Raw genomic sequence first — 26,315 nt, forward strand, 5'->3', positions numbered from 1 at the left:
TTCCTTCCTTCCTTCCTTCCTTCCTTCCTTCCTTCCTTCCTCTTTTTTAGTCTACTCAAAGTTACTTCTCAAAAAAATAAAGTAAGAAAAATTACCTACAATAAAAGCTAAACTAAAGAGCATTTTTTGAAAAACAAGTTCAGGGAAGCATCCAAATTTGCTCTGTGGGATATACTCCTAGACCTTATGGCTTACACTATTAATTGGTGGGGTCAGTGGGGTGTTTTCTATCTCTGCGAATGTTCTGCTCAACCCTCAGAGGGTAAAGCAGAAGAATGTAGCAGTTCTACTTTAATCTACCGTGGCTATGAAATCTACATATGTTGCAAATGTCCCCCGTCCCCAGTGCCAAACGAAACCAGCATCATTTACAGAAAAGTTGTGAAGCAGAGAGCTCATTCTGTGCCCTACCCTTCACTGAAACTAGAAATGATTTTCTAAGTACTGTAAATGAATTTATGGCATAACTTGGATGTAAAATTCTATGTTCTTCTAGATACTCATACCGTGAAATGAAAATTTTTCTCCATAATTAATCCAGGTTCAGCCTCCTGGAATGCTTGTGGACTGTTCCTCCCACCACACTCCCTGCTCATTACCCTTTCTTTTTAAACATCAAGTTTGTTTCTCTTCCCCAGCCTTCTACTTGATCTCCTCTGCCTCGAATGCTCTACAGGTCTTCACATGACTTCACATGACTGTTTCCTGCTTCCTCCCACTCATGTCTCTGCCCGCAGCCTTCAGCTGAAATGCCACCTCTTCAGAGAGGCTAGGCCTGACCACTTCTGGACTGGTCACTATATATATATTTTTTTTCCCCAGTTGTACTGAGATATAATTGGCATATGACGTTGTATAAGTTTAAAGAACACAACATGGTGATTTGATAAACATATATATTGTGATGGTTACTATCTTTCACGTCATCTTTTTCTTCCTTCTTAACACTTATCACTCCCTGCAGTTATCTTTTTGATTGACTTATTTATTTCTTATTTCCTGACCCTGCGTGTAAATTACATGTGAACAGGGAGAGCTGGCTATCTTGCTCATTCCAGTTGTCTGATGACTGGAAAATAACTGACACATAGTAGCTGCTCAGTAAATAGTTACCGAATGAATGAAATGAATGATAAAGTCATAGCAGAAGGTGATGGAAAAGCATTGCTTAAAGAAAATAATGCTCAAATAAAGGAAAAACTGAAAAAGGAAGAAAATGAGAAGGAGGAATGCAAAAGGGGAGAGAGATGGAAAGACAGGGTAAAGAAGGGAAGGGAAGCACAGGGAAGAAAAGGAGATGGAGAAAAGAAGCAGCTGGAAAGATAAAGAAAAATGACAGAGGGGAAAAGAAACAGGAGAAGGGGAAGATGGCACAGTTATGAAGACGTGACAGTGCCTGTGTGTCATTGGTCTAAGTGACTTTTCCTGTTTACATTGTTTTCTGTGCCTTTTTCTTTGGAAGTTGGTTGAATCATCTTCCCAGATCTGAGCCAGCTGGGCACTGAGCGGGTTTCAGCTAGCATCATGCCTATGAGGACATTCTGTCCAATTCCATCTTACAGTGGAAGACACAGAGCCCTACAGAAGGAAAGGAACTTGCTTAGGATTATACACCTAGGGAGTAGCAGATCGAGCACCAGACCCCTGAAAAAAAAAGAAAATGCAGCTGCCAACACCATCAAAACAAACTTTCCTTCGCTATCCAAGCAATGTGTGTGTGCGTAATTGTTATGATGTCATATAGTTACTATTGTTTCTGGTCACTTGCCACCCAGGTGAAACTATAAATGTCAGATGAGTCAGAAACCATTTCCTAAAATAAACAATTTACAGAGGCTGGATTTAAGTGCAGTAATGTCCAGAGCATGTGATGTCTAAAATGAGGTAGGGGTGCCTGGGTGGCTCAGTGGGTTAAGCATCTGACTTCAGCTCAAGTCATGATCTCAAGGTCTTGGGATCCTGTCTTGGGCTCCAAGTTCAAGGGAGTCTGCTCTTCCCTCTCGCTCTGCCTCTCCCCCTGCTCATACTTTCTCTCATAAATAAATAAATAAATACCTTAAAATGAGGTTTATGGTGGTTTTCCCATATTCGAATACCTTAATTTGTATTCTATTTTAACACTTAAGTAAAATTTTTCCATGAGAAATATTAAAGAAAGGCACATTGACAACAGAGAAGTGTGATTTTATATAATCAATTATGGCTGACTCTCCCTTATTACCAGTCATGAATCATAAAATCCAATATAAACTAACTTGATTTCATTCAGTAGTTTCCATTTTTTCCCTCCAATAAATATTGACAAAGAGTATCAAATTAACAGCTCTGAATTTTGGCTTCTCTCCCTTTTCTGTGCCTCCATGATAAAATGACCTGAAAGTCATCAAAAGAAGTATAGCCAATCCACAGACCCTCTGTATGTAATTAAGCTTATTATTAAGGCATATTCATGCCAAATATTGTTGACTGAAGTGGAAAATGTTTTGTATGAAATGCGTAGAGTGGGCAGGACTTCTAAACTACAGGAAAGTCATCTACCATCTCATAAGGGTCTTTCTTCTCATTACCCTGGTCAGCTATTCCTTTCCAGAGAAACACACTGCCTTTTCTCTTACTGTGCCATTCTCTCCCAAAAATTCTTTGGCCGGAAACATGCCTCAGTGAGGAGACACAATCAACAACAGTCAAATGGCCAATAATCCATCTTCAAAGAACCTGATCACTGACATATGAGGAAACAGTTACAAATGTAAATGAGGAAGCAATTTCTCCATAATCTATTGCCCTCTTTGCATAATAAACAGAGTTTGGATCTGTTCACCAAGTTTGTAGTCTTCCAAGAGCCTATTCAAATGCCCAACTAGAGTGAATAAAGGCTTTCTGTCTAACACACAGGGATTCTGTGCATATTTCTCTCTTGCCTGTCCCTCCAGTAAGTCTCACCTAACATGTTTCTCCTCTTTAACATTCTAACTCTCTACATGTGACTTTTGCATTTCAAAGAAATTGCGGTTGACCAGAATGAAAGCTATACATAGAGGGAAGGCCAATGTGTCTTGTTTTGAAAGCTTGACTTTTACCTTCACATTTTTATTAGACATGTCCAATACTCTGCCTCTTGGACCTTACAACATTATCACAAAGCTACAAATCAAACAATAAATAGGTTTCCATTAAACATACATCTTGTGTTACTTACTTGACTGTTACTCTGTTGGACGTATCCTGTAGGTCACTAGGGTCAAAAAGTTGAGATTCTCTAAGGCCAAGCTCTTTACAACCTCTCAAGAACAAGATGATATTGTCCTGAAAGGAAGAAAAGAAATCCAAGTCTATATTATGTTGTGGTATCTTTATGAACCAGCCCTTCCTCTTTAATAGTCCAATTATCAGAGGGATGTCAATCATTAAGACAGCAAGAGTCAGATCTAAATTTTGGCTTGTTGGATAATAAAATCATACTTCGTTAAGATATGCCAAGGTAAACAGACACTTTCAATCTTCTAAACCCACAGCCATGCCAAATTCATTTTTTCCCCTTTACCTTAACACATTTGTATAAAACTGCAAGTAAAATATCATTGAAAAACAGAACATAGCATCTTTTGGGGGACCAGTACTCATAGTAGCCAGGTGTTCCCTAGAACTTCCAAGTTTTGTTCATGTCTTAGTGCAAGAGTTTGGTTCAAAATTGATCTATTTTTTTAAAAATTGGTTTTACTACCTAAATGTCATCAATGGGTTTTTCTTTTAAACTGACCTTCTAAGATACATTCTTTATCAGCAGGTTTTGACTGATAATACTTCTTTGTAGACTATGAATTGAATTAAATGGGAAAAAATGTAGACTGGGAAAATGGGAAAATCTAGACTTAATAGGTGACGGGAAAAAGAGGAGAAGGAAAGCAAAAGGCCTTTTCAGAGTGAACATTTTCTCTAGCAGGTACACGTTTTCTTTGAACTGGCAGAATATCAGGCACAATCGACAACTAAGGGTTCTGCCCTTCATCTGTTGGGAGTCAAGAACAAGCAGATGACTCTGGAAGGGATTGCAACTGTGGGTCACCCTTTTGGAACTCCAGGGTATTAGCAGCAGCTTCGGTTGCAAGTTCCTAATTGTCCTCTTTGTAGAAGGTTTCTGACAAGCTAACTGGTCCCATCAGTTAGAGAGAACTACAAGAGAGGAATTATAAAGGTTGGCTCCCGGGGCCAGACCACTGTGAATCCATCTGAAAACTCTAAGAAAGCTATTACAAAAATCTGAAATGATGGTGGTAGTTACTGAATCACATACTCACAAAAGTGCACTTCAGCAAAGCAAACGAGAGGCATAGTGTTTCCCAATCACTCAGTCTACAGGCAAGAGTCTAAGACGACCCTCAGGAACGCTGTCCCCTGGCATTGCACCCTGCACGGTCGCCTCCCCCTGGAGTGCAAGTGGGACCTGTGATGTGATGGAGTTCACTCTGTGATTACCTTACTAACCAGCTGGCTCTGAGTTAATCAAAAGGAAGATTATCTGATTGGGCCTGACATCATCAGGGGAGGATTTAAAAGAAAGTGAACAGAATTCCTGGTGGCCAAGAGTTCTATGGCTGCAAGGAGGTGAATTCTGTCAACAACCACACAAGCTCGGAAGAGGCTTGGAAGCTCAGACGGAACCTCAGCCCCACTAGCACCTTGATTCCAGCCCCGTGAGACTCTGAGCAAAGGTCATGCCATGTCCATACTTCTGATCTACAGAAACTAAGGTAAGAAATGGGTGTTGATTTAAGACCCTAGATTTACAGTAATTTTTTATGCAACAAAAAATTAATATACCCAGGCGCAAAACAGTAAGAGCAATAGCAATAAATTGCTAACTTTTATACAGCCCTTTTATGCCAATATTCCCCCAAGAGCTTGATATATGCTAACTCATTTAACCCCGTACAACCTTAGTAGGTACTTAGTAGGCACCGACAGCATGTCCTACTATCATCCTCATTTATGGATGAGCAACCGGAGGCACAGAACAATCAGGCACCTTGCCCAAGGTCACACAGCCAGCAGAGGATGGAGGTGCAAACACATGGCATATAAGACAAACTTAGGCATCAAATCTGAGGCTGCCACCAAAGGAAGATGATGCTACGGAGTCAGGGGCTGATCACAGAGGGCCTTGACGGCCAAGGAAGGTAAGCTGTGGAAACCAGAGAGGAGCTGTAATCTGAGAAGTGGTGCTCAGACCTGCAGCTGAAGTAGATTGTTGGGGACAGGCGTAGGGGAGGGTAGAGGTTGTGAAGGACTTGAGAGGATTAAGACAAGAGGCAGGGAAACCCATGAGGAGATACCACAATCTCACTCCCCCTCTTCCCCCACGAAGGGGGCCCCTCCCAGAAGGTCTTCTCTCCCATGTTTTTCCTGGGTCCCTGGATTTTCTTCAGCAGTGACAATGTGCCATCTTGCCTAAGACCCGTGTCATTCACAAGACCTCTTGTAGAGTGACAAGGAGCTGGTCATAGTCTGAAGTTAGCCATACCCTGCCAGTCTCTCCTTCAATTACTTTGCGTGTTTTAAAATTATCAAATGTCTCCTTGAGGTTTTTCTATCCACCCCCCAACCCCTATCTCCAGAGTTTTATTAGATGTTCCCATGAGTCTCTTCTATGGCATGTGACTATCTTTCTGGTTGATCTGTGAGCTCTGGGGGCTTCCTGCCCGGAGGAAAACAAAGAATGGGTGCTGGTACTCTCTAGGAGTCATTTGGGATCACAATATAAGAACCAACCCGTGACCGGCACGGAGGCCCCTAAGAGGCACATGACTGTGGCACCGCAGTTTCTTAAGAAAGACGAGGAGGGGCTCTTCCCTTATGCATTCCCACAGGTGCCCTTGAGCGCCACGCTATATTCCTCACACAGACTGCAAACCCAACAGCATCGTGTTGCCAGATGGGCTGAACAGTTTGGGCTGGAGATTTAAAGGACTGCAGGTCTCTTTCCAGCAACTTCCTGCAACCTAATGATGTTGGAGGGGAGCCAGACCCTGGTCAGGAGAAAACCAGAAGAAAAAGCTCCATGGCCAAGAGCTAACAGGGGCAGCAGACGGACTGGGTAAAAATGACTGTGCCTTTAATTACATAAAATGCATCCTGCAAATTCCCATCTGCCTTGCTCTTCACATAAAGATTTTTCCACATTTACAATTCTAAGCAAAACTCACATCTTAGTGTGTTAGCCCCAGAAGCCAAGCAGTACAACAACGGAGAAGTAAAAGTCACTGATTTACGACAATGACCATTTTATTAGCTCTCACTATCATAGCATTACAAACCCATTAAAACTCAGGAAGGCCTTCAAAAAAAGTTTTTAAGGGACTCTTCAAAAGAGTCAATGTCATTAAAAAACAAAAACTGGACATTACAGAGACATGAGGACCAAATCTAATTTATGACCTCTGATTGGATCCTAGATACAAAAAGGAAAATATGGCTATAAATGTCTACTTTAAATATGGACTATATGTTGGATGATGTTATTGAATGAATGTTAATTTGCTTAAGCAGGATGATGATGATATGGCAATTGTATAACAATACCTTCATTTTTAAGCAAATATATGCATTATTTAGGGACAATTTATCATAATGTCTACGACATAATTTCAAATGGTCAGGAAAAAAATAAGGGTGTGTGCATATAAGAGAGAGAGAATGTTTACACATCATGGAGAAAGAAATAAAGCAAATATGGCAAAATATTAACAATTGATGAATCTAAATTAGGTATTGGCAAACTTTTTCGGTAAAAGGCTAGGTAGTAAATATGGCTTGGTGGGCCTATAATGGTCTGTCAAAATGACTCAATTCTGTCACTGTAGCTAGACAACACATAAATGAATGAGAGCATGTGTATTCGGACACATTTTATTTACAAAAGCAGGCCCTGGGCTGGATTTGGCCCACAGGCCCTACTCCAGGTGAATGATAGGCAGGGATTCCCTGTCATTCTTTCAACTTCTCTGTACCTTTGAACATTTTCCAAAAGAAGTTTGATGAGAAGGTTTTTAAACGTGTAGAAGTGTGGGGTGCCTGGGTGCCTCCATCGGTTAAGCGGCCAGCTCTTGGTTTCAGCTCAGGTCTTGATTTCAGGGTCATGAGATTGAGCCCCGCGTCGGGCTCCCTGCTCAGCACGCAGTTGGCTTGAGATTCTCTCTCTCCTCCCTCCCGCCCCTCCCCCCACTTGCACTCTCATTCTAGCTCTCTCTATAATAAGTAATAAAATCTTTGAAGAAAAATTTGCAGAAGCGTATTCAACTACGTGGCTTGGCTGGCAAGACCAATGTCATCAAACTCAAGGAGAAAATAATGGTTGCCTCAGGGACGACGACTGCAAGTCACCAAGGTAAATGCTCCCGTGCCACTGACAGAAAGTTACCATCTCTGGCTAACTGGAACGTACTGTAACATGAGTCTCAATTTATCCCAGATGCTCGACATAAAGTTCCTAACAGAGTCCATTTTGTGCTAGACTAATATCAATATACACATTCATATGCTGCTTTTGTAACTACCAGGTATTAGCTCCTCCTTGTTCTCGGTTCAGTGGCTTCCCATTTCATTAATTTGTGGGTCTGCTCTGTGCATGAAAACACTCCCCAGGGCCCCAGGGTTAAGGCCTGAGCTTTCCACCCTCCCGGCCTCTTCTCTGAAAAAGGTCCTTGTACTTTGCCACCTTCTTTTCTTGCTTCAAAGAGAAGATGAAGGAAAGAAAGCCCAGGATGGTCTCACCTCCAGAGTATAGCACTATCCCTGGAATATAGTAGGTACTCTCTAAGTATTTAAAATAAATTAAGTACTGCATTCTAGGGACTTACAAGAAAGAAAAAAAAAAAGAAAACAAAACAAAATTCCTCATCCTCATGGAGCTGACATTCTAGTAGGTGAAATAATAAGGACTTAACAACAAAAGTGTCTTATCTTCTGGATTAAAGTCCATGATACATTAAATAGCTGGATTTGTTCAAGACACCCCTAAACAGAGGTCTACCTTCCAACTAGACAGTGGAAATGAGGGGCACCTGGGTGGCTCAGGTCAGGATCTCTTGCTTTTGGCTCAGGTCAGGATCTCAGGGTCATGAGACTGAGCCCCACAATGGGCTCCATGCTGGGTGTGGAGCCTGCTTAAGATTCTCTCTCTCCCTCTGCCTCTTCCCCTCCCCTGCACCATCCACAGCACCGCCCCCCCCCAAGACTGGGTCTTAAAAAAAAAAAAAAAGACAGTGGAAGTGAGAGAAGGACAAATATATCACGGGACAGAGAAAAACAGCTTTGGAGTCCAAAGGTCTTCAGTTAGAATTCCAGTCTCAACCATTTATTAGCTTTGTGGCCTTGGGCATCGTCCCTAACCCTTCTGATCCTCAGATTCTGAATCTGAAAGGTGGGGGAATGCCATCAACCTTACAGAGACACCAGAATTACAGAAGATATACATTAAGAACACAGCCCAGTGTCTGGAACCTTCTGGGTACTCATTATATGGAAGTTATTATTACATTCTTGTCAACTCGGGACAAGAAAAGTCTGTGGAAAGTGAAATGAGAAACAGTTGATCCATCCATGAAAAGCAGACACAGTGTTTATTTATAGCTTTTGCCAGGGACATGGGACATGGTTAAAAAAAAAAAAAAAGAAAGAAAGAAAATTTAAAGCTGTAGTTGCTGTTATTGTTTAGTTACTGTTATTAACTGCCATCTTGTCACTTTTCTACAGGCTGCCTCAAATTTACTCACAAGCTATGAACCAAAAGTCCATTTGTAAGTTAGCTGCTCATTTGTAATTATCCCACAGAAATCCTCTTTGCATGGTGGTTCCCAGAACCGGAAATGGCTACTTAATCCAAAATGTACCTGAAGCCGAGTATTAATTCTATTATGAACCTACCTGCTGAGCAGAACAACATTTCGGTGGGAAAGAGCATGTATGAGAAATGCCAAGCAACATCCATCTTGGCTAAAGTAGGCCAAAGGATCCCAGAGGCTGTAGAAAAGGCTTCCTCAGCCCCAGGCAGTACCACGGGAGGGAAGAGGGGAGAAGGGCGGGTCAGCAATTCATATCAGTGTAGCCCCCGAGACACACCGCAGCCAGATCCTTTCTCCCTCTTGTCTTCAGATGGCAGGCCAGGACCTGCCGCTACCTTTCCGTTTCTCCAGCTGTCATTTCCAACTGGAAAGGGACTCTTCTCTGTCCTCGATCCACTGTGGAACATGCAGCTTTCTAGCTCAGGGGAAGGCTCCAGCATTTAATGGTTCTCTAGGGAAACCAGACAGGCTGTAAGAAGCTCCCTTCTCTGTCCAATCTCCTCGGCTTTCTTTCCTTTATAGCCAATAGGGGTAGGTCAACATGATGGTGGATTTGGAGTTCACAGAAAATGAAGGTAATGCTCATTTGTGTTTCAAATGAACCCAGACGCCTATACTGCAGGTATTCAAAATGCCATATATACAAAGCATCCCTATAATTTTGTTTTGATAGTTGAAAAGACCAGGTGGAAATGCAAACTGGAATTACTCTGCTGAATTTCTTATTTTAATACATTTTCTATAATGTATAGATATAATAAATATTTGCTTTAAAAATCTTAATAAGGATTAGGATATCTCAAAAAGATCCACGAGTGTACCAGAGAAGATCAGATCCTTTCGGAAAATCGACAACACTAATGTTACTTTTCTATTCTATCTGTAAGGCTTTTTTTTTTTTAAACAAAAACATGATTTTTGTTAGGTTTTCTACATTTGAAGCAAACAAACTGCCTTTAGCAGAAAAGCAATTACAAAATTCAGAACTTAAGGAATATATTACCCCAAAATCTCCAGGAACTTACCCCACAATTAATAGAATTTGGGGATTTCCTGTACCTGCCGTGTGTTCACAGTTGCTTTCCCAGCCTGTATGGGTTCCAGCCAAGCTCCAGCAACTGGCAAGTACGCAGAACAATCAGCACTGGCCAGACTTTCAATGCATTTATATTTGCTGGGCGTGCTTAATGAGGATAGCAGGCCTTCCATCGGGAGGTGGCTTGTTCTGCCTGAGGAAGTTCTGGGGAAGCCTGACCCAGAAGCTGGCAGCTGGGTGGCTGCTTGAAGGAGCAGAAAACAATTTATAGATGGGAAATGAGCAAAAGCATGGCGGGTGGCAGGGAGTGAAGGAAAAGCTGGGGAGGGGAAGAAAGTCATGAGAGGGGAGCTGGAGGGGCATGTGAGAGCCCTGTGAAGGATCTGGACTGTTTTCTAGGCAGTGGGAAATCAAGGCCAGTGGATGAGGATGGAAGCAACCTGGGGATCCGACCTTTATTTAAAGAGACTGTGTCCGGTGGCAATGGGAGAGATCCACTGGGTGGAGGGGACATGGTCCACTTAAGAGATTATTACAAGAGCTCAGGGAGAGACATGGAAAGCCTGAAGTCATCCAGAAGCAGCAGGAACAGAAAAGAGGAGGCAGTTGTAAGCACCCCTGTTGGCTTGGCAGTTGAGTGGATTTGAGAGTAGAGAATGACAAGGAGGAGGGGGTTTGAGGCGATGGTGAGGTTTTGAGCCATTGAGACCATCTGAAGGAACAGAGGAGGGGGAGATTTGGGAGAATCAGAAATGATAAAATCTGGAAAATATATATTCAAAGAACCACAGCTCTTTGGGAGCTTATATTTGGGTCTGGAGCTCCAAAGTGAAGCCTCAGGGGAACATGAAGGTTTGGAAATCACCAGGACATGCCCATTGCAGAAGGAGGGGAGAACATGATACTGCCCAGGAGAGTTCAGACAGAATAGCAGAGATGAAAACAGGACCATCCAGAATACCAACATTTGATGGACCGTTCAAGGAGAAGGAGCCCGTTCTGACTGAGGAGAAGCAGATGAGAGCAGATGGAGAACCAGGCAAGCTAGCCAGGGAAGCCCAATGAGAGCACTGTTCAGGGAGCCTGTGTGTCCAGTGCCAAATGCTATAGCGCCACATCCAGAGTCCCCACGATGCCACTCACTCGCCGCATGGCCATGGCCAAGTTGCTTAACCGGTCCCTGCCTCAGTTTCCTCTTCTAAAAGCACAATGGCCTCCAAAGCCCGACAGAAGCTGCTGCCCACTACCTCTCCGACCTCGTCTCCACCACTCTCCCTCTCCCTGCAGCCAGACACAACTCCGTGCTGGTCTTCAACCAGCCCTTCCAGGGCCTCTGCACTGCTCTTTTCCTTACCTAGATATTACCTAAAACAATCTCTGGTATATGATAAGCAAACATCCAATAAATATGCAGGGAATGAATGAACGACCATAAAAACGGGGATATGCATAATATCATAGGGCTCTTGTGTGGAGTTAAGTAAGAAAATATACATAAAGTGCTCAGAAGAGAACAATGTTTGGCACAATGAATGTTTTCCATGATGATACTTATTTCTATTAGAATGAAAACTGTTAAGTCATCAATGAATGGATTTTCTGATTGAAAGGACATTACTGACTTTTGGGAGAACTTCAGTGCAACGATGGGGTAAAAAACAGACTGCAGAAAGTTAAGAAGTCAATGCAGAACCAAAACAATGGAAAAAACACACAGAGACGCCTTTGGGAAGTTTGGCAGAGAAGAGATTATGAGATAAGTTATGACGGGTCAAAAGAAGGTTGGCTGATTATTTTTTTTAGGCAAGCGGCCCATCAGGAGAAACACGGCATCCTGCCTGACCCAGAGCTTCCTTGCCCCTCCCAGACCATCATCTTGGTCCTACCATTCTCAGGAGCAATCCTCATTTCATTTGAGGTTTGAGCCATCAGTTCTTCACCATAATGATCTCCTGTCCTACTCATTATTTCTGTCACAATCATGGGGGACTCTGGTGCCAACCTCCCCACTCAATAGAGTCAACATTTTAGGTGACTTTAAGTTCTTCATGGGCAGCCTGTTCCATAACCTGGCTTTACAGATCTTTGACTTCTTTGATTCCAATAGTTTTTACTTACACACTCCATTTCAGGATCATAATTGTCAGCTATACCTAGCCTGTGGAATTTGAAACGCCAACATCCTGCTCTGGATTTAGTCCCTCTCCCTCTAGGCTTTCGATCCTTTTCTCTCATAATGCCCGCTCTTTCATCTCCAGATGCTGCCCTTCTCTCTCAGTCCATTTCCCTCTTCCCTCGCTGCCTGGTTTCCTTCGTGATCCAGTCCAGACAGGTGAGACTACTCCACTGCTCCCCTTCCTGTATCTTCAACATCCCCACTTCTCTATCGCCTGTTAGGGAGCAAAGACCAGGAAAAGGAAATAGTGAAGGTAGAACAGTTAGCCTTGGAGATGAGCCTGTCGGCCCATCAACCCAACCAGCTTTGGCCTCTACTTAAAGAGGGATCAGGTATGCCCACTCCTCATGTTTCTACGTGGAGGGACAACGCTTCCGATCCCTCACTCTTCCTCCGCCTGGTTGCATTGCTAGAAGAAATGGGCCAAGCTCAGCCCAGCCAGTTTGGATTTCCCCTCCGTGGAAGTCAGCCTGTCTGTAAGACATATGTGTCCTGTCTGTCTCTGCCATGTGGTAAGAGGCCCCTCTCTGTGGGGGAGGCCTGTGGCTGTCCAGCTGTGCCAGGAATGGGTGGATAAATTTGTTTAATTCAGGAGTGAGGATTAGCAAACCCTCTTGGCTGCAGCTCTAAACCCATGCTCTCCTATTTGTTTCATGAGAAGTAAAGCTGATATTTTGGTCTTTATCTGCCTCCTGTGTTTATACCTCAGCTGGGAGGGGAAGAGGGGAGTATTATTTACTGATCACCCTAAATCCCTAATGATCTGTTCCTGGTGCTACTGGAAATAATGGTGCTGTTATCGGGCCTGGAGCTGCTATAAATTTATAAGCTCCCACCTCACTGGGCCCCTTGGATCCACTTGGTAATCCTTCTGGGTGTCCCTGGTGAGCCCCTTTCCCAATCCTTGCTGAGGTTTTTACACGCCCCCTCTGCTGTCTCAAATCTCTCTACCATGCCTTCATCTTTTCCTCCATCAACAGATAAATGTCATTAGCCCCCAAGAATTAAATCCCTTCACTCCACTGATCCCAGGCTCTGTATATAAAAGCTTTTTAAAAAAGGAATATAAAGTTGGGTATTGTAAGGCATTTGAAAACAATCTGTTAACATTTTTTCAGCAATGGGGGCAAAATATAAGTCTCTGTTAGAGTGAAGATCCAACAGCCAGTGGTTATGCTATATTTTAAAAATTTATTCAAAGATATTTATTGCAAACTTATTGTATGAAAGGCAATGTAATATGCTAGGTGCTTTGGGCAGAAAGGGGTCATGGTTAGAGTTGGGACTCTAATTTGCAAATGAGAAAACCCTGGATGGAAATAGACATATATTGGATTACAGAGCCCAATACCTCCCAGCCACGGGGGAGTGGGGGTGCAGCTGACCTTTGAAACAACTGGAAATCAGGGCCTTCTGTGTTTGGAAGCTGGAATTGCTTCATTTCTTGTCTGCTCATTCTGCATGTTAGCTTATTTGCTTTCATTGCGGACAGGTTTCCTCCACATGGATCCCTAGCTCCCAAGTTTCGTATATGAAGGTTGTCACCCTCCCAAGAGGACTAGTTCTCTTTTTCACTTGCAGTTCAAAAGAATACCAGGAAAAGGAAAAGACCCTTATTGGCCTGCCTAGGGTGAGCTTCCCTCCTACAGTGACTAATGGGATGGGGTGAAAGAGACCAGGAATCGTTTTCATCAATGGTAGGGGTAAGGGTAGGGGGCAGAAGAGTTTCCAAAAGAAGGAGAATGATTCCCTAGTAAGGGGACCCAGGTCAGACAAAGCTAGCAACACCGCCCACCTTCACAAGAGTGGACCAGGTGTGGCTATTTCGCTCAACGTTCTTACGGAGTACAGAATTGCTAACTACCATTTTTTAGCATTCTTTTTTTTCTCTCTCTTTTAAAAAAAATTATTTATTTACTTTTTTAAAAGATTTTTTATTTATTTATTTGACAGAGATAGAGACAGCCAGCGAGACAGGGAACACAAGCAGAGGGAGTGGGAGAGGAAGAAGCAGGCTCATAGCGGAGGAGCCTGATGTGGGGCTTGATCCCAGAACGCCGGGATCACGCCCTGAGCCGATGGCAGACGCTTAACCGCTGTGCCACCCAGGCGCCCCTAAAAAAAAATTTTATTATGTTATGTTAGTCACCTACATCCTTTTTTAGCATTCTAAATATAACTGATCAAATTTAGTTTTCCTTTAAAGATGTTCTTTTGAAAGAGCCTATACACTAAGATGTAATGCTGCCTCATTTCCCCAAACTTCACAGGCTTGATGCCAAAGACAGCCAACCACAGAATGAAGGGAGCATAATTAATGAACTAACTCTGTTGGAAGAGCTTTCAAGCACAGTTCCTGGTCAATACAGTGACTGGAGCCTACCTCTTTTTCCCTCAGGACATTTAGGAAAATAGAGCGCCCAATCCCAACAGCTCCAGTGCCCTGATTCTCTCTCTCCTCCTGGATTCCAGACTCATGACTGTTCACATAGGAGCAGTTTCTTCTCTTCAGGACTTGACATTCAAGCCTACTAGAGGGTCAATACCATTGTACTATCTCAGGAGAACGGGGATTCCAGCCTATCAGAAAAGTTGTCTAGATTCCAAGGCCTCCATTGCTCCAAAAAAATGACCAAACTATTCCCTAAACTACTCAGGCTAACCCTAAAACACAGCATAAGTGTTATTGTTATATTGCCAGATTGTTTTCCGGCATCATTCACTCATTGCATTTGGGAATTTAATGAAAAATAGCTTTACATTATGTTAGAATAAAACTGCGGAAACTATCATACCTCATTAAACAATACTCATACATTTGACATGTAATATGTGACTTCTGCATTTCTCGGGGCAGTGCTAGTCAAACTGGGGTCCATGGATGGCTGCAGGTTTAGACTGCTCACCCATGATGAGATAAATGCAGAACCAAAAATGAGTTTTTAGAAACTTTTATAACAAGTTGGCAATCTAATCACATCCAAGCATGTGATCAATAGACACATCTCACTAAACAAGGTATACACCATTCTGGATGCTTATCCAACCTGCATATTATATGAGCTGTGTAGTTAATGGTAGTCGAATCACATATCAGTCCAAACTGGATTAGAAATCAAACAAAAAACAACCAAATGCAAATCGAAACCACAACGAGATGCCATCTGACACCCAGCAGAATGGCTATTTAAAAAAATACAAGGATGGGGCGCCTGGGTGGCACAGCGGTTAAGCGTCTGCCTTCGGCTCAGGGCATGATCCCGGCGTTATGGGATCGAGCCCCACATCAGGCTCCTCCGCTATGAGCCTGCTTCTTCCTCTCCCACTCCCCCTGCTTGTGTTCCCTCTCTCGCTGGCTGTCTCTATCCTGTCGAATAAATAAATAAAATCTTAAAAAAAAATACAAGGAAAATAACAAGTGTTGGCAAGGATGCAAAGAAACAGGAATCCTTATGCATTGCTGATGGGAATGTAAAATGGTATAGCTTCTGTGGAAGATAGTTTGGCAGTTCCTAAAAAAGTTAAACACCGAGTTCTGCTATGATCCAGCAATTTCCCTTCTAGGTATATACCCAAAAAATTGGAAGGAGGGACTCAAAGAGATTCTTGTACATCAATGTTCATATTCACAGTATCCAAAAAAGTGGAAACAAGCCAAACCATCTGCCCATCAACAGAGGAATGGATAAACAAAATGTGATATATCCATACAATGGAATATTACTCAGCCTTAAAAAAGAAGGAAATTCTGACACATGCTGCAAGATGGATGGATGTACCTTGAAGATATTGTGCTAAGTGAAATAAGCCAGATGCAAAAGGATAAATACGACCTGATCCCACTTGTACAAGGTACCTAGAACAGGAAAATTCACAGAGACAGAACGTGTAATGGAGGTTACTAGGGGCTAGGGAGTCAGATGAATGAAGTTATTGTTTAATGGGTACAAGGTTGCAGTGTGGGATGATGAAAAAGTTCTAAAAATGGATAGTGATGATTGCAACATGGTTAATGGACTTCATGCCACTGAATTAGACACCTAAAAATGGTTCAAATGGTAAATTTTATGTTATGTATACTTTGCCACAATAAAAAAATGCACACACCCCTCCGCCCAACAACAAAACTTGCTCTTTATCATAATAGTTGCAAATCCCTGTCCTAGAGTATCCATGTCCTAGAGGGTCCTTCCTGGACCAAATAAAACCGGGGAAGTGCTGTCCAACCCTTGGAGTTCATAATGCTTAGGACTAACAGTTCTGAGAAATTCCCTCTACTCTGCATTTGAACTTGGCATTTCCTAAACTTACAGGACCTCAGGACCCTTTTCGTCACCCAATCCACCTTGTGCTATAACGAAACATAAAGAAACGCTGAGCCCCCAAGAACAACTGAAACATGGTTTATACTATGACGCTACACACAATTAAGACTGAACGGAGTCACCACACTTAGGTTGTGGCCCCTAACCTAAAACTGTCAGCCTTTGCTTCTACCCTCCTATGCAGGCAATGCCAAGTTCCACAGCACGCCAGGCTAACAGAAGGCAAACCTCCAGAACCTGGGTCATCTCTGCCTCCCTCAAGCCTCACAATAAGGATACATTTGACATCTGTCTTTGAGGGGTTGCGGGCGAAGCCAACGATTTACTAGTCTGAATGACCCCAGGAACAAAGTACTTCATGGTCCAGGTCAGACATGTGGAGGACATTAGAAAAAGAAACAGGCTTTTAGAAGGCAAATGAGTGTGCAAAGCAGGAGCCATATTGATAGATCCAAATACCATTACCCCTATCATATTTAGAGGTCACAACCTCTCTACTGAGAAGACAAAAAAGCCAGCAAGAAAGGAAATACCACAAAGTAAAACACCAAAATCAACCTTTGCACTCGTCGACACACACCATGGCCTGAAGTAACTTTAGTATTTAAAATGTTTGGCTGGACAAAAGTTCGCTTCAAATGTTCTGCTGATATTAAAACACATGTGAAAAGGAAGAAGAGGTATGCAGGGTAGGAATTCGAAGCAAAAAAAAAAAAAAAGGAAAGGAAAGAAAAGAAAAGAAAAGAAAATCTGGTGAAAACATCACTGCCATTCTTTTTATTCTTTCAAGTTTATCAGGTTCTTAACCCAAGTCAGGGCCCCCTTAACTATTTCAGTTTTTTTTGTATGTAATTCAAAAAAGGTGTGGAGGAAAGATTATCTTCAAATAACTCTAGATTCTCGACTTTGTAATCATGCACAAGTGGAAACCACATTTCATCTTCAAGAAACATTAAAAAAAAGTATATTCAAAATAATAAATTTTCCATGGATACTGGCTTCCTCTTTCCAAGTTAGTGTTTGGCCTAATTTATACAATAAATCTAATGGGCAAGTTATCTCTCACAAATAGCACCTAGCACATTCTTGGCATCTGAAAAGAGTTAACACGTTGCATATGCTGTTCATGTTCACAACACACGATATCTGAGAAAAAAAATCACCAGAGCACCAGAGCAGGGTGGGGGAGGGTGAGCGTAGGAATGTAGAGGGCCACCAATGTGGCTGCAAAGGACTCTCTCCCCCCACACCCGGAGTTTTAAAGCTGCATCCAGGGGGCCGGAACCAAAGGATGAAAAGTACCAAGGCCCTGTAAGATGTTTGGGACTTTGCAATTTCCAACACGTTGAATTCTAGCAACCCAGCCCCCATGATGCCTACCTTAACAGATGTGGAAAAAGACGGTGTTTAAAATAAGTTCAGCTGAGTTATTGTTAAACAGTACAGAATTCCGGTCTGGAATACTGACAAAGCTCTGAAGATGAACGGTAAAGACAAAACAGTGTGCATGGACTTCATGCTACTGAATGAATTGTACACTTAAAAATGGTTAAAGTGGTAAATTTTATGTTACGTATATTTTAGCACAAGAACAAAAAGGTAAGTTCAGTAACTTCCCAAGGTTACACAGTGTATCCATGCCAAAGCTAAGAGGTTTGCCAGTCTGACCCCAAAGCCCGTAGTCTTCCCCTGCATCTCTCAAAAATAATGATAAAGATGGCGATAATAATAAATATCATCACCTCATCCTCACGTCATCCTTATCCTCCTCCTCATCTTCTTTTTTTTTTTAAAAAATATTTTATTTATTTTTATTGTGAGAGAGAGAGAGCGTGGGGGGGGGCGGTGAGGCAGAGGGAGAGAGAATCTCAAGCGGATTCCATGCTGAACATGGAGCCTGACCCAGAGCCCGATCCCACAACTGTGAGATCACGACCTGAGCCGAAATCAAGAGCTGCTCACTCAACCAACTGAGCCACCCAGGCGCCCCTCATCATCTACTCTTGAGTGCGTATTTTGTGCCAGATGCTATTCTAAGCAATTCATGCATATTTATATACTAAATGCTCACTACAACCCTACAACGTAGATATTATTGTCACCCCTATCTTCCAGATGAGAAAGTGAAGTACGGAGAGGTAATGTTGCTTCCTCAATGGGACACAGTTAATCAAATCCAGGCAGTCTGATCCCAGATCCCCTACTCTTCACCACATCACTGCACTGCCTCTTGGCATATAAATTTATGTACACAGCACATAAAGACACAGACCTCATTAGTCTCAAGATTATTCACACACCAAAAATGTCGATAGGTCATAAATAATGTTTAGATGAGTTGATAAATGTTAGTTCACACGTAGTCTCTGAGGAAGATATTCTAAAGATGGTTTAAACACTGCCTTCTAGAAGGTCTTCCATGTGGCTGTGGGCCATGCTCCCTTGGCACTGCCTGAACCACACAGGTGGTAACATGCACCCAGCTCTGTGTTCTGGATAGAGTCCATGACTTATTTTCCCTTTGTATCATGAGTTCTCATGCGTGAATTCAGGCTCATGCGTGTACCCTATTTCAGGATTCGCACTGTGGTTAGTATATATTTTCACTAAGTTTGTCTTAGGTCACCTGGAATAGTTTAAAAAAAAAATATTACTATGATCTGTTCTTTAAAGGTTAGCTCTGTAACCATCCAGTTCTTGAGTTTTTTTCAGTGGTAATTCTACCTTTCCAGTTTCTTCTATGGTAATTCAGTATCTTCAGGGTTTTGACTGCTCCTGGGGACAAATCTGAACATTTATGTTTTGCTAAGAAATCATCCTTTTCTATTGGTTTTCAATCCCTTTACCCCAGGTTTGCTTATACAAGTCTCAAAATGATTTTAATTTTTCTTCTATCTCCTGCTTTGCCATTTCTTTTCTTTTCTTTTTTTTTTTTAATCTTTGTTTTGGATTCTCTTGCTATCATGTTTTATCCTTAATTGGGCTTGCAAGGGGTTTATCTATTTTATTGGTCTTTCCAAAGGACCAGCTTTGGGATTTATTTATCCATCACTCTATCCCTTTATTTCTTCTTTTAACTTAATGCTATAGTTAACATATAATGTTATAGTAGTTTCAGATGTATCATATATCTATCCCTTTAATTAATTAATTAAAATTCTTTTTTTGAAAATTTTATTTTTAAGTAATCTCTACACCCAATATGGGGTTGGAACTCATGACCCTGAGATCAAGAGTCGCATGCTCTTCTGACTGAGCCAGCCAGGTGCCCCCAACCCTTTCATTTAAACTTTTATCTATTAATTATCTTACTATTTTTTATGTTTATTTTGTTTCTCTTTATCTCCTGAGTAATATGTTGCTCTGTTTTCTCTTTGTTCTTTAATAAAGAATAAGACATTGCCTCTGAGTACAGCTTTCACTGCACTTAGAAGTCCTAGTAACAAAATGTTCCTTCTTCACTTCTTCCCCAATAACTTTTACTACTTCTTTAATTTCCTTTTTGATTCCAGTGTTATCAATGAGAAAGTTTCAGAATTTGCAAGTGGATAAGGTTTTTTAAATTGCGTTCTTGCCTCTTCTTTCTATTCTCATAGCATCATAACCAGGGAGTGTGCCTGGTTAAGTCTCTCTTCTGTGCTTGAGTACTGGAAGGTATTCTTTGTGGGTAAGTGCATGATATGGGGGAAGGGTGACAGTGTTGAATGATCTGGAACATTGACCTATTTTTATCAACCGACTATGATCTTTGCAAAGGTGACATGAAATCAGCTCACATAACAATTGTTCAACAGGACACCTACTAGGATATCATGAGAAAAAGCATGAGATTTGGGATTTAAAACGCCTGTCTCTTTCCTTTGCAGGCCTGGGTCTCAGTTACCTGGTCTATAAAATGTAAATCACACTTACTGGCCTCACAATGTTACCAGTGAGAAAAGTAAATAAGCTTGGTGTGCTCTCTCTATGCAGTACCTTCCTGAAAGTTCCAGGGAGCCATCGAAATACTGCGCTTGAGAAGGAGCTCTCCACAGCCCATCAGAAAAACCTCCAAATGGACACTGCATCTTGTCGGGTGCCTGGCACCACACAGTGTGGAGAAACGGACACACCATTGCATGCATGTTACACACACACCTTGCATGTTACACATGCCCCAGAGGATTCTAGAAAAAGGCAGTCGTCCCAGACCAAGTGTCTTTGAAGCAGTTTAAGTGTTTAAATTCCCTTAAAACACTGTGTGAGTGTGCGGAAGCAGGGGCGGGGGGTGGGGGAGCAAGGAGATGGAGACTTAAGGCAATTTTGCTGTAGAGAGTATTTTTGAAACTAAAGACTGATTGAGAAGGACATCAAAAGAGTTTGCTTTGTTTGATGTTTGGACATATACACATGATGCAGATAACTGCTGGATTAATGATGACAGTCTGCACGCCAGATGGACGGTGACTATGTCGAGACATCTGACTCAGCACCGTTTGAAAAGCAGATTAAGGTAAAACCATTCTAACACAGATGACTCCCCCACCCCATGGTTTAAGGGTACGCAAAGCTCAAATCATTCGACAAACTACAATGAACTTTTAAGACCTCTTCTTCCTGGGTCAGTACCACGGTGTAAGAATCAGAAGGGGTATGATATCATTGCCGGGCCAGTTTCTGTGACTGGGTAAGACTCTTCTAGGACAGGCAATAGGATGGGCTGAATAGCCCTGATGCTGAGAGGTACAGTCAGGCACAACACAGCAGCTGGCCTGTAGATTTATGTAATCATGTTAGATTTGATATTTGTAAAAGCTTTTAATCTGAGTATTTGGACAATCAAAAAAAAAAAAGAGAGAGAGAAAGAAAAAACAAACACACACACACACACACACACACACACACACACACACAATCTCATCTCATCCTCCCAGAACATTCTTTCAAGGCATTTGTCCTACTAGAAATTTGTTTCTTTCTTTTGCTAGCTTTTATTCTTAAGAAATACAAACGGCCAATAAATATGTGGGGGAAATGTTAACCTAGCACCCAAAATTCAATGCACATGAAAGCAACAGCATAAAAACAGTTTTACTATCAGACTGGCCAAGATGAGTATAGATGCTGAGATCCAGTGTTGGGGAAGGTATGGGGAAGTTGGCAGTCTTGCTATTGAGCTAGCGAGAATGTAAGTTGGTTCTATGCTACCTTTCATGGGGTGATTTAGAAATAAGTGCCAACTTGTTGTGCGGAGCACTGGGTGATGTATGGAAGTGATGAATCACTAAATTCTACAGCTGAAACTAATATTACACTGCATGTTAACTAACTGGAATTTAAATAAAAACTTGGAAAGAAAAAAAAAAGAAGTGCCAAAAGCCTTAGGACTTTACATTCCTTGGCTTTGGAAATTTCCCTTTTAAGAATATGCTCTAAAGACGTAAATATGAATCGTTTACAAAGATTTTTGTAAAAAAGTGTCCACTGCAATACTGTTTAAAATGAAAAACTGAAAACAACATAAATGTTCAATGGCAGGGGATTACTTAAATAGAATCGTACTTATATTGGAAACGATTGTGATATATGCTTCTGTCGGTGTATACTTACATTAGGTATTAAAATGCTGGAAGAATCTAGGCAGTTTAATCCTGAAGTCCAGATTCTACAGATACTGCTCAGAATAAGCGTTATTAGCAGTAGTGTAATTTTTAAGTGATCTTTACTATGTAGATAAATAACTTTTCCTCTTTCTAAAATTCTTTTGAGTGTTTGAAGAGGTGGCTTAGTCACATGGTTAAAAGAAAATTTTAAAATCCTTCTGTCTTGCAGTCTCCCAGATCCCACTCCCAAGGCAACAGGTATTTCCAGTTTCTCGCCTATTTTTCCAGAAGTATTTTGTGTGTATACAAATCTATTACATATATTCTACAACCTCTCCCACCTTTTAAAAGAATCCAATGTAGGTACATGTTGGTTTTTTTTTTTTAATTATCATACTGGTCAATAGATAAAGAGTTTCATCATTCCTTTTTTTTTTTCCCCCCACTATATGGTATTCTATGAGTGGACCAAAGTTAGGGTAAAAATAATTTATCGCCCACATCAAGACACTTTTGAAAGGGATGCTAGTCCTAATTATAGTGAAATAATAATGCAAAAGCCAGCACTGTCTCAGACAAACCTGGATGTATCATCATCCTATCCATTAGTGACCTCAACTTATTAACCAGTTCCCTTTTGATGGAATTCACGTTATTTCTAATGATTCGCTAGAGCAAAAATGCTGCAATAAAAATCTGATATATGTGTCATTTCACACAAGTGGGAGTACATCTGCAGGACAGAAGACTTAGAAGTGAAATTGCTTAGTCAAAAAATACCGGCATGACTTTTATTTGATAGATATTTCCGGGTTGTTGTCCAAAAAGGTTGTAATTGTTTTCATTTTTTTTTCTGAAGTAAGTACTACTTTATAATAAGATGAAACAATAAATTAACTTTTAAAATGAACTAATGTAAAAAAATGTAGATTTAGCAAGTTGAAAGCATTCTTTTTTTTTTTAAGATTTTATTTATTTATTCGACAGAGATAGAGACAGCCAGCGAGAGAGGGAACACAAGCAGGGGGAGTGGGAGAGGAAGAGCAGGCTCCCAGCAGAGGAGCCTGATGTGGGACTCGATCCCAGAACGCCGGGATCACGCCCTGAGCCGAAGGCAGACGCTTAACGACTGAGCCACCCAGGCGCCCCAGCTGAAAGCATTCTTAATCATAAACACATATAGAAACCCAAGACTGGAAATACTTAAAATTGAGCATATTGAGACTACGTAGAAGTTTCAAAAACAAACTAACCCCACAAGAAATGGTGCCGATGAATAGATGACGCACTTAGAGGGTGAACTGATGTCACTGGGCACCTCCCACCCTCCTCTGATTCTGTACCTCACACATTCTTCTTTTTGCCCATCTAGGCAAGTTACTTTCCATCTGAAGTCAATAAGGGACAACAAATGGCTGACAGAGCCCTTTTTTCTTCTCAGAGAACAAACGGTTCCAAAAAGGCAGCTCTACTACTTCGGGGCAGCTATTATAATACCCACAGTATCTGTTATGGCTGCTGGACCTGAAACCCTAAAGTGGTAGGGAAATCTCTGGGGAGGGCCAACGGGCTGGGAGTGTCCGCTAAGACTGTGCCGTCTCAACACCATAAGAGACTAATACCCACTACATCCAGGACAGACGCCTCCTTGCTTCACGGATAGAAGCTCTGGGAGAAAAGCCGCAGATTCTTTCACTTATTAAATGAAATCCGCACCTGCCAAAATATGTTTTAATCATCTCATCTATTCAGGCCTTAATCTTAAACATCTTCCTACCATTCACAAGACATTCCCAACATGAGCTTTCGATCTCTCACATAAATTTCTATGCCAAGAAGTTACAAGACCAAGCACAGAGTGTTCTCCAATGTATGAGGGAGGATTTCTATGAGGGCTTTTGTAAGAATTTCATATCCACATGATGAAACAGCATTTGAAAATTATTTCCAAAAGACTACGTGCCAAAACGAATACAATTTTTACATTTTGACCTTGTAATGAGTATGCGAAACCATGACACAAGGCTGGCACCTAATAAATGCTTCCTGAATGATTGCACTTGAGGTGAGAGAGACATTTACCTATTGAAACCACACCTGATGACATACTACAGAGTTGGCAGGCAAAACTATATTCTCTCAATCACAATTTCTTCAAAAATCAAGATGTTAAGGAAGTGTTAATCTTGTCACTATCTTCACACTTAAAGCATAACAACAGCCACGAGTCATGGAATAATTACATTAGTCTTCTACGGATGGACTTGTAGACTGTTTCCAATCTTCTGCTACTTCATACTAGGCTACAATAAATGGTGCGTGTGTGTGTGTGTGTGTGTGTCTGTGAGAGAGAGACAGAGAGATTTCACACAAGTGGCAGTGCATCTAGCCGATAAAAAAACCTTAGAAGTAAAATTGCGTCAAGTATTTCAAAGATATTATTCTTTTTATTCTCACGGGAGTCCTACAAGGTGAGCTCAGTTGCTCCTCGTACAGACAAGAAAATTAAAACTAAGGCTCTGAGTGGTAAAATGATTTCCCCTCCGTCACAGGGCCAGCAAGTGGTAGAGCGGAAGTTCTCACCCAATCCTAGATGCCCGACCCATTCTACTCCCTTATAGTCTCATAAACGTTTTCCCATAAAGTCCCAAACAAATAGCATCATAGAGGACTCAGCCACACTTGAAGTGTGGAAAGCTTAAATTCAACGAATTAAAACAATGGCAGTAGTGATGGTTAAACAGATAGGTTTGTGGAATGTACTAGTCTCCAAAGATGGGTCTGGATTCTACGATATGAAGACAGACTCTCATGGATAATAGTGACATTCGGGCTGGTCCTCCCACACACGCTAAATGCATTGTGCCTTTTTAAAATATCCACTCGGTGACCCTTGCCAGATCCCACCTGTACTGTACGTAAGATCTGCCTGGAATAAAACTAATTCGATCAAACTTCTTGTAATTCCTGCCTCCTGGGTTTGCTTTATAAAAAAGAGGTCTGTATGTTCAACTTGGCACAAATTCCCTCACTGATGGCATATAAGAGAGATCTGTCTTTATTTTTTTTAAAGATTTTATTTATTTATTTGACAGAGAGAGCACACAAGCAGGGCGAGCAGCAGGCTGAGGGAGAAGGAGAAGCAGGCCCCCCCACCCCCCGCTGAGCAGGGAGCCCGATGCAGGGCTCAATGCAGGACTCCATGAGGGACTCCATGTGGGACTTGATCCCAGGACCCTGAGATCATGACCTGAGCAGAAGGCATATGTTTAACTGACTGAGCCATCCAGGTGCCCTGAGAGATTTGTCTTTATATATCATACAAGGGAGCCTACAGCAAAGGTTCAGGGCTCAAAATATTTAAAATAGGTCTTACAGCTGATGATTGAATAGCCATTAGCCTTTGTAATCAAGTATCCTGCCTCAGGTGTTCATAACATTTTACATATGCAAAGTGTCTATTATAACCTTCTCAAGGGGGGGTTGACAGTAGGTCTCACACACTTTAAAGATACGGGTTTCCTTTGTTCCAGCAATTAGATGGCAGGAATTTGTTCTAAAAGAATGGTCAGAGAAATAAAGGGAAGATTTATGTACACTAACGTTCATCACAAGCTTACTTATAATAACTTAAAAATGGAAATAACCCAAATGTGCAACAAAAAGAATACACTTAAATAATTATTCAATGTCCACGTGGAAAAAATTATACAGCCATTGAAATGGTGTTTTCAAAGAAAACAATACAGAAAAATCCTCCTCATCAAGGACAAGGGACAATGAAAGAGAGAAAACGGAAATGCAGTGGAACCTCAACCACGTCATTTGTATACATACGCACATACAGAGGAAGAAACGAGAAGACTGAAACCCAGAATGCTAAGGATCTGAGGGGACTATTATGCATAATTTTATCTTCCCTTCCATACAGCTTTAATTTTTATGTTTATACCTAAAGCGTAGATGTTATGATTATATATTACAGTTAAACCCCCCAAAAGATGACTAATAGGATTTTTTAAAAAAGATTTTTAAAAATTGGTTGTTGATGTTGTTGACTTTCTCAGCCATGAGCTATCTCCAGTTACAGCCAAGTAAGTCAGGCAGGACTATTTCTCTTTTGCCTTCTGCAGTCTGACCAATTCATTGCTCATAGGCATTATCACTGGTGTAGAAAGAGGGAGTGAGATAGTGAAACTCGAAGCCATCTTTTTCGGTAGGACAGACTGATTGCCATACGTTTGTTTGGAGAAGATTTGGAAGGCCAAACTGACGAAAGTTACTTAGAGATTTCCTTTATCAATATAACCCCCCGGCTGTAGAAATTATTCCATTATTGCAGACAACCATATCTTG

The 26,315-nt window shown here is 41.5% G+C and overlaps 1 protein-coding gene across 1 annotated transcript in view; it reads right to left on the reverse strand.

Annotated features, from left to right (window-relative positions):
* LIMCH1 (LIM and calponin homology domains 1) overlaps positions 1–26,315 on the reverse strand; it is a 320,132-nt gene that overhangs the window by 98,501 nt on the left and 195,316 nt on the right. Inside the window, 1 exon segment of the mRNA XM_040625079.1 lies at positions 3,200–3,306. Within this exon segment, the coding sequence (XP_040481013.1) occupies positions 3,200–3,306 (107 nt within the window).

Source organism: Ursus maritimus, unplaced genomic scaffold (assembly GCF_017311325.1).
Source record: "Ursus maritimus isolate PB19 unplaced genomic scaffold, ASM1731132v1 scaffold_8, whole genome shotgun sequence".
NCBI lineage: Eukaryota > Metazoa > Chordata > Mammalia > Carnivora > Ursidae > Ursus > Ursus maritimus.